Raw genomic sequence first — 12,681 nt, forward strand, 5'->3', positions numbered from 1 at the left:
TAGGGGCATTTATTTTTACATCTAAAAATCTATTTCAAGATATATCAAAAAATGAAAAACATACTTCTTTTTGCCCTGGCTGGTGTAGCTCAGTGGATTGAGTGCGGGCCTGCAAACCAAAGAACCGTGGTTCGATTCCCAGTCAGGGCACATGCCTGGGTTGCAGACCAGTTCCCAGCAGGGGACTCAAAAGAGGCAACCATACATTGATATTTCTCTCCTTCGCTCCTCCCCTTCCACTCTAAAGATAAATAAATAAAATCTTAAAAAAAAACATACTTCTTTTCTCACAGCTCTGTTTACAGTAATTACCAAACTTAGAAATGAAAGCAAATTGATTTTTGTAATAGGGGTATAGTTAAAATAATGGTAAAATATCTACATGCTAGAGTATCACATAGCTGTTAATAAATTTATTGAACATTTAGTGCATGTTGATAGAAGAGAAAATAACTTAAGTATAAATGTAGACCTTTTATTTTAATGACTAATTCTAAATGTATTAGAAAAGAACTAGAAAGAAATATGCCAGGATGCTAGCTAGTGGAGTTTTCACATGGTGAGATCATTTGTGGTTGTTATATTCTTCTTGCTGTTTGTGTTTTCTTTCTTTCTCTGGATAACATCTAAACTTTTATAGGTACGAACATGTAAAGAAAAATATTTACATTAACATTTTTGATAAGTAGAAAAATTGCTCATATTTCAATAAAAATGTCACACATATCTATAAATAGTCTTCAAAAACTAAAATTTGGAACTAGTTGATAGTTCTCTAGTATTTGGAATAATATTGATACTGTAAGATTCTCTCCTGATACTCCATTAGTTTATTTTTCCTATAACAATAACAAGTTTACTCAAATGCGTCTTGGGCCTTTCTCTGTTGTCACATTAGGTTTTCTTTAGTTGAGCGAGATGTATGTTAAAACCTGTCACTCACTGGACTTGCCTATGATCCATACCTTTGAACTAGGCCTTTCCTTATTCATAAATTGAGCACAGAGAAAAAGACAGATTTTATCAAAAAGTGATAATAATCTTCCTCTAAACGTATTTCACAACTTTGGAGTGAATTTATTTATAACCTGCATAAATGACGTTATCATTAGTGAACGAACTGGTGACCCGGCTCCATCGCCTACACCAGGGTTCTCAGCCTGGCTCCACATTCAGGTCATGCAGGGGCTTCTAGAACTTCCTGGGTCCCAGCGCCAGGGGATCAGTTTTAAATGCTTTGGAGCATGCACCTGAGACCTGTCGTCTTAAGTATTCCCCAGGTAAATATTACATGTAGCCAGGGTTCAACATTTGTAGCATAAAACACATATCTTGATTTCTCTATGAGGACATTGTTAAGCCACCTGTTTACAATTTTTCACAAAGGAAATTAGTCATGTTTCTTATAATACTCTTTTTTGTGTGTGCATGTGTCAGAGAAGCAGTGCAGGCTTATTAAGCTTCCTAATTAAAGGAAGACAACCACCAGCAGATTCATTTCATATAAAATGTCAAAAAGAACATTTAATGAGAACAAATACATTCAGAATACAAAGGTCTTTTCTATAGTAATTAGTTCTGAAAGAGGTTACTATTGTTAGTTGCTTTCTGGTAAAAAAAAAAAAAAAAGAACAAAAACCTTGTCCGGAATGTTCACATGTCACTGTTCACTAATAATTCCCCCGCATTAGCACTCGTTAATGGCCTAGCAGTCATTCTAGTGCAGCAGACCTATCTATTCGGCCCCAGGCTTCTCGTTTTTCACAACTTGCCATCACAAATATCACCATTTTCTCCAAATGATTAATATAATTTGATGCCCCATCTCCATTTCTCCCCTTAATTCTAGTACAATATATCTCAGTTATGTGACACACTCGATTGCACTTATGCCTCTCCAGGCATCGTATCTCATACTGAATAGTTTAGCATTTCCAGCATCATTCTGTCATTTATTCAATTTAGAGAAATATCATAGCTTTGTGAGGATGTAAAACATGTACACGAGGTGTTCATTTTTATAATGAAGATGAGAGTACACGAGGTGTTCATTTTTATAATGAAGATGAGAGTAAAGCTGTAGCTGACTGTATTTATCACCAAACTGACTGATATATCCAATTAATGGCTTTTCTTTTTTATAGTGAACTACTTTGAACTGCCAGTGAGAATATTAATGCTGTGACAGAGTGAACTATAGGTCTTCAGCATTTCATTGAGGAGTGATATTTCTCATTGTTCAAAATTAGAGCTATAGAGGAAAGACTGTTCATAGTTTATTGGTTCAGAGCTGGAATTTCCACTTTGATTGTACGACAAGATTTGTAGTATGCTGTTTTCCCAGCCAGACATTGCTCAAATCTCCATTCTTGTACCTATTAACTGTGTGACTATGGCATATTATTAACTTCTCTGAGCCTCTGTAATTTCATTTGTAAATTGGGATTAATTATTCATACTTTGCAAGATTGTAGAATTAAATGAAGAGACAGAGCTTCATCATAGCTCCTAGCAAGAACATCATCATAGAGGTTCAACAAATAGCTGTTCATTGCTTTATTTAGGCAGTAAGCTTATCTTTCAACACCAAATTCGCTGGTCTCAGATATATCTTCCCTAACCAGCTGTTCCTATTATAACCAAAACGTCATTCTTATGGCAGAGTGGAATAACAATAATTTACCGAACTTTTACTACACAACTCTTTACCTGCATTATCTCAGTTCTCATAATGATCTTTTTAGTCGGGTACTATTATCTGCCTTTTTCTTACAGAAGAGGAATCGGATTCACTGAGAAATAAAATAATTTGCAAATGCCTTATGGCCAAGAAAGAACTGAGATTCTAACTCAGGAAGTCGTAATGCCTGCCTTATCTCTCACTCACCACAATAGGAACCGAGACTGCTAAGGTGAAATGCGGTCAGTGACATGTATAGGGCCCTGGCTCTGCAAGGTATTAGTAGGTACCAGGATCAGAGCAGCGAAAAGATGGACTGAGGGGCCACATTGTGTGGTAAAATATATCCTGGAGATAATCTATTGAAGGGAGAAGCTAATCAGGTTGAGAGGTTTAGAATTTTGTTTGTTCTTTTTTTAAAGATTTTATTTATTTATCTTTAGAGGGGAAGGGAAGGAGAGAGGGAGAGAAATATCGATGTATGGTTGCTTCTGGTGTGTCCCCTGCCGGGAACTGGCCTCCAACCCAGGCATGTGCCCTGACTAGGAATTGAACCATGATCGTCTGGTTCGCAGGTTGTTTGTTCTTCTTATTATTTTTGAGCCTTTTGTTTCTACTTTTCATAGAGCGGCTCACAGAGCCAGGGAACCACTTTACCCCAGTGAAATGGTCCCCAAGATGTTCCCAGTCACAGAGACACAAACACATAAATACACTCATACACTCATACAGACACACACAATCATTCTGGAAATTGTTGATCCATGTAACGATGAATTTGAATTTCTGGTGTGACAATACTCATGTCCATCAATCCTAGAAGCCTTGCTACTATGTATCACCCACTCTTTTTTCTTGTTAGTATGCCAGAAAATAACCAGGACTGAGAAATTCATGTAAACAGGTAACCCACATTTGATTCTGTCCATAGCCATGGTGCTGTAGAATCAGGTAACGCTGAAATGAAGTAAATAGGACTCACTAAAACCAACATAATTTGGGTCCAACCAACCATTATATACATCTGTCATCTAATCCAGTGAAATTAACATTCCGCTACTGTTATGAAACGACTCCCTCAGGAAGTGGTTTATATTAGACAGTCAAGGCGTTTGTTTGTTTTCTATAACTGTAAGGGTCTAGATTGGTGAAGTTCTCATTGGTCTCAAAACAGTTATGCTCAGATGAATAAATGGTAATTCTGCTTTTGTCCTATAATATTGGACAATTTCCACCAACAATATTTCTTTTGAATTTGGCATAACAAGGACTTTCTACTAATGTCAGTTTATTTAAGAATTATAGAAATAAGGGAATTGCACTGAAATGGCACACTTTTCCAGTTACGACTGCCTTATACTCACAGTAAATCTTTTCAGTTGTTTATTAAACGTATTAAATCAGTTGTCTGGGCTCGATTCTGAAATTATATTTAGAGTCTGACACTGCCCACCGCTTCCTGCTGCCAGTGCTGTGCCCACTGCTGCACCCTGGGCCAGTCTGCCTGCACCTCTAGGTAGGCGAGTGCAAACAACAGGTCCTGGTTGGTCTCCGCTCCAGCTCCGGACTCCTGATCGTCTGTTCTACACATAGCAGTTACAGGGAGCTTTAGTACGAGGAAAATTAAATCTCATCGTTTCTCTGCTCAGATCCCTCCATGTTTCTCATTGCGTGTAAACTCCTTACTGTGGCTTCTGAGTTCTTACAAGACACCTGGGCCTGGCAGCCTCTAGGCCATTTCCTAATGCTTCCTTTTGCTTAGAATGCTGCAAACAATCCAAATTGTTTTGTTCCTTGTTCAGAATACGTTTTCTGTGATCCCAGGGCCCCACGCTGATAGGAAGAAAATTCATATAAGCTTGACTTTGTGTCTCCTAATCTTGATTTATTTTTATTCATAATAGGTAAGAATGATCATGTGATTTATTGAAATTATGCAATTTATTTTTCTCCCCCTTTCTGTGTCCAGAGGACAAAGACTTTGTCAATCTCATTAATGCCAATAGCCCAGAATCAAAAACAGTACCTGGCATGTAGTAGGTAATCAAAGAACATTTTAGGGTCAGTGGAAGGCCAGATGAATCCATGAAAGACCAAGAGGACACTGGCCCACATACCTTTGGAAGGTCTACTGTAGAATTCATTACCTTGAGACCTGTGATGTTATTCATCAATGTGAATTTTCTCACCTGTTAGGAATCAGTGCTTTCTTATTTTTCTCACTCAGGACCTGATTTGATTATGTTCCTTATTTTCACTTAAATTGTGTGGAAAAATCCTGTTCGTAGAGCATTTAAAGACTCAATAATCATCACTGTTAAGAAGTAGCAGAATGCTTTTTCTTAACATTGCTGTTACTTGGATCCTTCCTAATACTCAAAGTCATTTAGAAGCTTCCTCCTTTCTGTTATCACAGCACTTTGGATATGATTTTATTTCCATTCAATTCACTAAGCGATAGTAAGTTCTCCTCCTATCTGTCTTATTCATATTGCCTAGCAGATACGATCTATTCAAGGATAGCTGGATAATGATGACTGGGTGAATGTGTGGAAGGATGCTCGTGGATAGATTTAAACAGTGACACAGTGGAAAGCAGTTTATCTGCAGGATTTGTTTAGTGGTGGGGTTTACCAAGTTCACCTCCTCTCTGTGACTGGCTAGTGTTAGGACTTTAGAATAAGGACAGTGTCAGGAAGAAGTTGGCAACAAAGGAACTATAAGGAATAAACCTGCCTCTTCATTATCATGTTTTAACCACTGAGTAATGCATGAATAGACCATTAGAATTATTCCTTACAGGAAACTTTGGTGAAATCATAATTTTAAACATTATGGAATGTATTAGCAGTCCAAAGATACAGTTTCAGGTCCTAGCTCTATTACTAACTACATTCTGTCTGTGCCTCCATTTCCTGACTTGTAAAATCAATAATATGGTTTGATTCCTTATTGTAATGTAAGTAGAACTTATTTGAGCAGAACTGAATTAAGATGTTGTGTTAGATGTAAATAAAAGAATATATGTGGGAGGTAATATATAAATTATAAACTATGACCATAATCTTGGGCCATTATGATTATTATTCTAATCTTCAGCCTCAACTACTCTGGCCACTCTGGAACCCACTATCAATAGCAACAGGAAGGTTGCAGAATTGTGAGTAAATGGAGACCAGCTAATAAGATCACTCATGCATACTTAACATTGCCCAAAAGTTACCTCATCCATTTCCAGATGCTCCAGCGGTTATAATATAATGTAAGGAAGTAATGAAATAAATGGCACTGTACTAAAGAAGACTGACTGAGCTGTAATAATTTGGCTATTCAAATTACACTCCCAGACATGGGCCTAAGTTCTATGTTGCAAACATAATGGCCTGCTATACTGATTGGTCCCCTTGAGCTTTGAGCCAATGCCGGTTCGCAAACAAAATTTAGAACACCTAATGGATTCCCACTCAAATCAAGTTTTCATCATAAATCATATTAGTGATGAACATAAAAGGGATTTATAATGAAATTTTAAATTGTTCCTTGGTGTACTAAAGGTAATACTTTGTGTCCTATCCTCTTAGGCTTTAAAATGGAAGATGGCTTTTTTATTTTATTTTATTTTTTTTTATTTAACTCTTGTTCAAGTACAGTTTTCTTTCTTGTAATCCCAGCCCTGCCCCCCCTCCAGTGCTCCCTACCTCCCTCCCATCTCTGCCCCCCACCTTAGTTATTGTCCATTGTCCTTTATGCTTGTTCATGTGAGTCCTTCCCCTTTTCCCCTGTGATTCTCTCCCCTCTCCCCTCTGGACCCTGTCAGCACGTTCTGTATTTCAGTGTCTTTGGCTATATTTTGCTTGCTTGTTTGTTTTGTTGTTTAGATTCCTGTTAAAGGTGATATCATATGGTATTTGTCTTTCACTGCCTGGCTTATTTCGCTCAGCATAATGCTTTCCAGTTCCATCCATGATGTTACAAAGGGTAGGAGCTCCTTCTTCCTTTCTGCAGCATAGAATTCCATTGTGTAAATGTACCATAGTTTTTTGATCCAGTCATTGACCGATGGGCATTTAGGTTGCTTCCAACTCTTGGCTATCGTAAATTGTGCTGCTATGAACATCGGGGTGCATAGGTTCTTTTGGGTTGGTGTTTCAGGGTTCTTAGGAGGAAGATGGCTTTTTTATTAGTCGTACTTTACATATTTTACTTGGTAGATTCCTAAACACTAGAATTGTGAATTTAGGGAAAGGCCACAGAAGAGGAATATATATTTCTTCAGTACCTAATGTTTTCAAGTTACATATATTGTCCTTCCTACTCCCTGGAATGAAAGGATATAATATTTATAATTTTCAGATTAATAAACTATAAATGACCCACTGCCATTAGGCTACTAATGATGTAACCAGGATTTTGACTTGGGTTGCCTAAAACCAATATTAATTCTCATTCTGCTACATCACCCTCCTTACTGCTGTATCATATCTGGCCTTTGCTCAGAAGTTACCACAATTCTCTGTACTATATTAACATTTTTCACCTTTTGTACTAGCATCTTTCCCCTGCTGTATTTTTCTCCAATGCACTGATCGCAAAGCATACTTAATATTTCACTTAATTTGCTACATTGTTTTTTTTTTGCTCTTACTTGGATGTTTCATGATGGTAGTGTTCTGTTTGCTGCTAGAACTCCAACTCTTAAAAGAATGCCTTGTATGTCGTAGGTGTTGAATAATTATTGGCTGGATGAAATGTAATTTACCTAAATCTAGGGGAAACATTATAGTTTACTCACAGACATCAGCTTTGAAGTCAGATCTTGATATGTTTCTAGTCGGAATGCACCCCTTGCTGCTTTAGTGACGTTGGCTTGCTACTTAATTTGCATATGTTTTAGTTTATTATTAAATGTAGGTTAAAAAATGTAACCAAATGCAGGTCCAGCTGCCTGCCATTTTGAAAGCCAATATGCGAGAGACAGATACTGGTGTAAATTAAAGAAACTGATTTAAGTATCCAGTCACCTGAAAAGATGGGGGACTCATGTCTTAAAGGCCATCCTAACACCTTAGCACAGGCATGGGTTTTTATAAGGTGGGAGAGGAGAGGCAGAATAATGAGATCAGGAGAAGGGAGTTGAAAAGTTTTCTACACAAAGACCAGTGTAGTCCATTCTGATAAGGACCTTAAAGCTGGTCACGTGACGGTCTTGTGGGGGTCATCTGGTTTTCGTCATCCTGGTTTTTCCTGTTGAAAGTCAGCAAACCCCTCAGATCTCGCAGGAATGAATATCTGAATATCGGAATCTGTGACTTTTGAAGTTAGTTACTAGGATTCTCACATCAACATTCTATTCATCTACAAGCTACGCGTTAGTCAGAATCAGCACTTCCAGAAACAATGTCAAAGCGTAGTGGGTTGGGTTACTAGTCTCCAAAAATTATACTCACTTTGTAGATTTGTTGTAAGGATTCAAGAAAATAATGTACGTAAAGTTTCTGGCTTTTGGTATGTACTCAGTAAATGTTAGCCATTGATCAGTGTTAGCTATATTAATAGGTAAAGGTACAGCCCTAAGTGCTTAGAGCACTTTAACATAATCAGTATTTAATTATATCCTAAAACATGGTGTGACCTGTCCAATCTTAGCTCATTCCAGTGCTAAGAACCTGACATTACTAGCTTTATATGGCATAACACATTACAGCAGATTTTAAGCTTTACTAATAAAGATATTAATATATGTTTTATAATCAAAATTGCCTTTTTTTCTGCCACAATCCTATGTCCAATGATTGAACTCTTTAAAGCACTATATATAGTTGTCCATGTCAGATTTGTGTTTAGTAGTTTATTAACAGTTTTTTAAAATAACTGTCTCCATAATATTTTCATTTATTTGAAAAATTTTAAACATATATGAATCTATCTGTTTTTTTAATGTGAAGAGATATTTGTATCATAGGGTATATAAATTTTGTGAAGTGTGTCAACAATTCTTACAGCCACCATAGAGATTTTGTGTGTTATACTCTTTGATATTGATTATAGCTTGCTCATTATTTTGTTAAATTTTTCTTGTAATATATGGTAGCAATTCTCAAATGTACACAGCTTTTAATTAATCAAATGAATGCTCAAAAATTATTGGATTCATACAAATATCTATATTTGTATGTACTATCTCTTGCTACTGAATTTTTACAAATATCTCAAACTTCGAGTTCAAAACAGTGGTGTCCAGTAAAATGTGCATAATTCTAATCTTACTTTAAAAAATATAAGTATGTTAAATACCCAAGATGCATTTAATTTTGATGAAAGTTACTCTAGTGTCAGTATTAATCCACTAACAGGCAAGCTTTCATGTTATTAATTTTTTTGGCTTACTAGGTGGATGGGTCATAAGATAATTATACTTGGCTGAGCACTAGGAAAATGTGAAAAAAGGCAAGATTAGTACATATACAGAGACCGAAAATTTAAAAAAGGATAAAAATGGATATAATTATCTTCTTCTCTTTTGTAGCCCTAGGAAAAGATAAGGATTACTTGGATGAATCAGAACATGCTAATTATGACCGTTCTCGGCTCATTAAAGATTTTGTTCCCAAAGATAATTCTGAATCCAGGAGAAGATTGCCAAAGGTAATGTAAATTAAACTAGCAACGAGCCCCTCGAAGGCCATAACTTCTGAAAACTTTTAATTTTTCAACTGTAATCTACATTGTGCTGGAGAGTGTGAGAGGACACACAGTTTAATAGACATGTCTGAGGATACAAAATTCAAAAGTAATGTGTAGATATTACATTACTCTTATTATACACCAGAATTTTTAGAACTCTGAAATATAAAATTATTTAGCAGTATCTTGTTTACAGAAGGGACCTAAAAAAGAATAAATGGAATAATTTTTTTCATTATTCCACCATTTTTCACGTTTTTTGAAAGGCAGCATGGTTTAATGAATACATGAATTTTCATATCAAATGGACCAAGCTTTGAATCCCAATTCCTTTACCTACTAGTTTGTTAACTTGAGCAAGCTAAACTCTCTCAGCCTTGTTTTACCTGTCTGTAAAATCAGAATGACATGGTCTGCTTGACAAAATTCTTCGCTAACTACCTGAAATAACCATATGAAAGCATCCAGAGCACAGTGAAAGCTGACTCTGTAGCAGGTTTTTATAACAACTCGGAGGCTGACAATGTCTCCCTAAAATTATAGTTCATTAACAGTGAGTAACCAGGATAAGTTTCCATTTTTAAAAAATCCTTACTTGAACAATCCCACCATCTCTCAAAATCAGACTCTTAAAGGATCTGAGGTTGTCCAACACCCTTTTGAAGTGTTCCAACACAGATCCTGGCTCAGTTCAAGCTCATTGTTTTTCTTGTTTGTTATTGCTTAAAATAGGAATGCCTTTGTAAAATTTTCAGTTTAATACAAGGAATGACAACTTTCATTGTCACTACCTGGCTAATAATCATACTTGTGAATATGAGGTCTGTCTGGAAAAAGTCCAACCATTGTTAATAGAGTGAGAACAGTTTGCACAATATCGATGTCACCTGGCATCAAGGAGAGTGGGCTGGACTGTACACGGGTGAACAATGATGACCTCACTGTCCTAGTCAGTGGGAGTGGTAGACACCATTAAGTGAGCGTGTGTACTCTGTGTGGTCATTGCATTTAAAATGACTGGGTGAGTAGAGCAACCAGTCTGCATCAAATTTTGTGTTAAGCTTGGACATTCCTCCTGAAAACTACTCAGATGATTCAGAAGCCCGCAGCTGTAGACCACTGGTGATAGGCCGCTACATTACAACAACACACCTGCACATACATCATGTTATTGCAGAGTATTTTGTTGAAACATCAAATCACCCAGGTGTCTCAGCCCCCCTACAGCCCAGATTTGGTGCCCTGCGACTTTTCCGGCTTTTCTCACAACTAAAACCACCTTTCAAAGGGAAGAGCTTTCAGACTGTTGATGAGATTCAGGAAAATACGACAGAGCAGCTAATGGCTATTGGGAGAACTGTGTGAGGTCCCAAGGTGCCTACTTGGAAGGGGAGCGAGGCTTCATTTTCCTGTGTACAATGTTTCTTGTATCTTGTATCTTCTTCAATAAATGTCTCCAATTTCCGTAGTACATGGCTGGATTCTTTCTGGACAGACCTCATATATCACATTCTCTGTAATGTTTGCTTTGGCTTGGATTAATTTCACAACCCCCTTTTTTAGGCACCACCAAATCATTAATGAATAAATATGGCACAAGTTAAATGTTATTATTAAAGAGGCCAAACTTTAATAAATACATGCAATGATAAATGTATTCATTCTTCTTTGGTTTTATTTAAAGGAGTCACACAAATTTGTACCTGTACTTCTCAGGATATTCACAAACCAGGGATGGATCTCCCCGTGTTTTCTTTGTCTTCCTCTGTATCTGATCAACACAGTGGGTGTCTAGAGTCTATTACCTGTACAGCATTGTTCCAAGTGACTTGAAAGAAGGAATTATAAGAAAAATTGAGGAAAAAACGGATGTTTTTCTTTAAGATCCCTATATCCCCAACAGGAAGACAAGTAAGGCGCACTTCAAATGATTAGAAAGGGAACCAGAATTAAATAAAATTGAAATATCTGCTTCTCTAGAATTTACTGCACGCCACCAATGAAACCCTCCGTTTCATTTCTGTTCAACAATAGTCATTTCCCAAACCTCACTTTGACGAAACTTGAACTTCAGAATATAAAATTAAGGAGAAAGTGTTAAATGCCTATTTTGCTATAAATATTTTCTGAATGATTTTGAGTCTGCATGGTGAACTTTTATTGTGATCAAGTATTTACTGCTTCTGATAATTTAGCAAGCTAAATATAGTAAGGCACCATAGATTGTTTTGGAATTAATCTTCAGAATAACAAATTTTATCTTTAGAATGCTTTGCTTCAAATTATGAACTTTTACCATTTGTTAATTAATTACACTAATTTTTTTTCATATTTTAAAGATGGAAAAACATCTGCAATATTAAGATTGAATATAATGATGTTATATATTGATAAAGTAGTAAGACATATTCTTTTTTTGGAAGCTGCTGTGTGCCAAGCTTGGCACTACAGGACAGAGAAAGACAGCAAACACAGAGCAGGTTTTGCTGTCCAGGTGCTGAGATGCAGTTCAGATACAGGCATATAAACAGAGAACGCTAAGAGCTCTAGAAATCAGAGATGATACTAAATATAGGATAAGTCAAGATTTAGCTGCCCTGACTTTTTATGATAGAAGCCATATTTAAATATCTTGGAAGCATTGTAGTAGATAGAAAATTGACCATAAGACCCTGACAAGGATAAAAAACAAAACAAAACAAGAACATAAAGAAGAAACTAAAAACAGTAAAATCACTGAAAGAACAAACAGCTACTAGAACACACAAAAAAAATCAGTTAGAGAAAATTCAAGAAAAGAAAGTCCTTCTCCAGGATCTGTAAGACCTGGCCTTAGGTCTTTGAAGATTCACAGAAAGCAAGTTTGTTACTGGAAATAAGAGCAACCAAACACATCTTTTGTCAAGTTCATTGGTGTATATGGATTATCTATGTGCCCACATCGAATATCCATCGATAATTTTAAGCATTTATCCAAAATTCTCCATCTGTGTGCAATTATTTAATAATGCCTATTGGATGTATTCTTGCATACTGCTTCCTATGTCATGTCAACACATAATATGAAAGAAAAAGGCAGGTGAATTTCCTAGTTAAGCTTGCCAGATGGAAAGACAAATGTTACTGTTTTTAGTAGGGGACAGTATTTACCATATCAATGAATAAAGATATTTTAAATTTAAAAAGAAAATTGGCCGCACTTCTTTTTTTTTTTTTTTTTTTTTTTGCTGTGTCCACTCTATTTTCAACAAGACTCTACAGCTCCACCCATCAAGAGGTGAGACACTTGGGCCTGTGTCGGCCAGGAGACGGCTGTA

General features: G+C 36.4%; 1 protein-coding gene across 3 annotated transcripts in view; it reads left to right on the forward strand.

Annotated features, from left to right (window-relative positions):
- ANO3 (anoctamin 3) overlaps positions 1-12,681 on the forward strand; it is a 292,127-nt gene that overhangs the window by 151,338 nt on the left and 128,108 nt on the right. For all 3 annotated transcript variants that reach the window (XM_037040409.1, XM_037040410.1, XM_037040411.1), the window contains one exon: positions 9,207-9,325. In XM_037040409.1, the coding sequence (XP_036896304.1) occupies positions 9,207-9,325 (119 nt within the window). The remainder of the gene's footprint in view (positions 1-9,206; positions 9,326-12,681) is intronic.

Source organism: Sturnira hondurensis, unplaced genomic scaffold, assembly GCF_014824575.4.
Source record: "Sturnira hondurensis isolate 20B ecotype Veracruz unplaced genomic scaffold, ASM1482457v3 Scaffold0002638, whole genome shotgun sequence".
Taxonomy (NCBI): Eukaryota; Metazoa; Chordata; class Mammalia; order Chiroptera; family Phyllostomidae; genus Sturnira; species Sturnira hondurensis.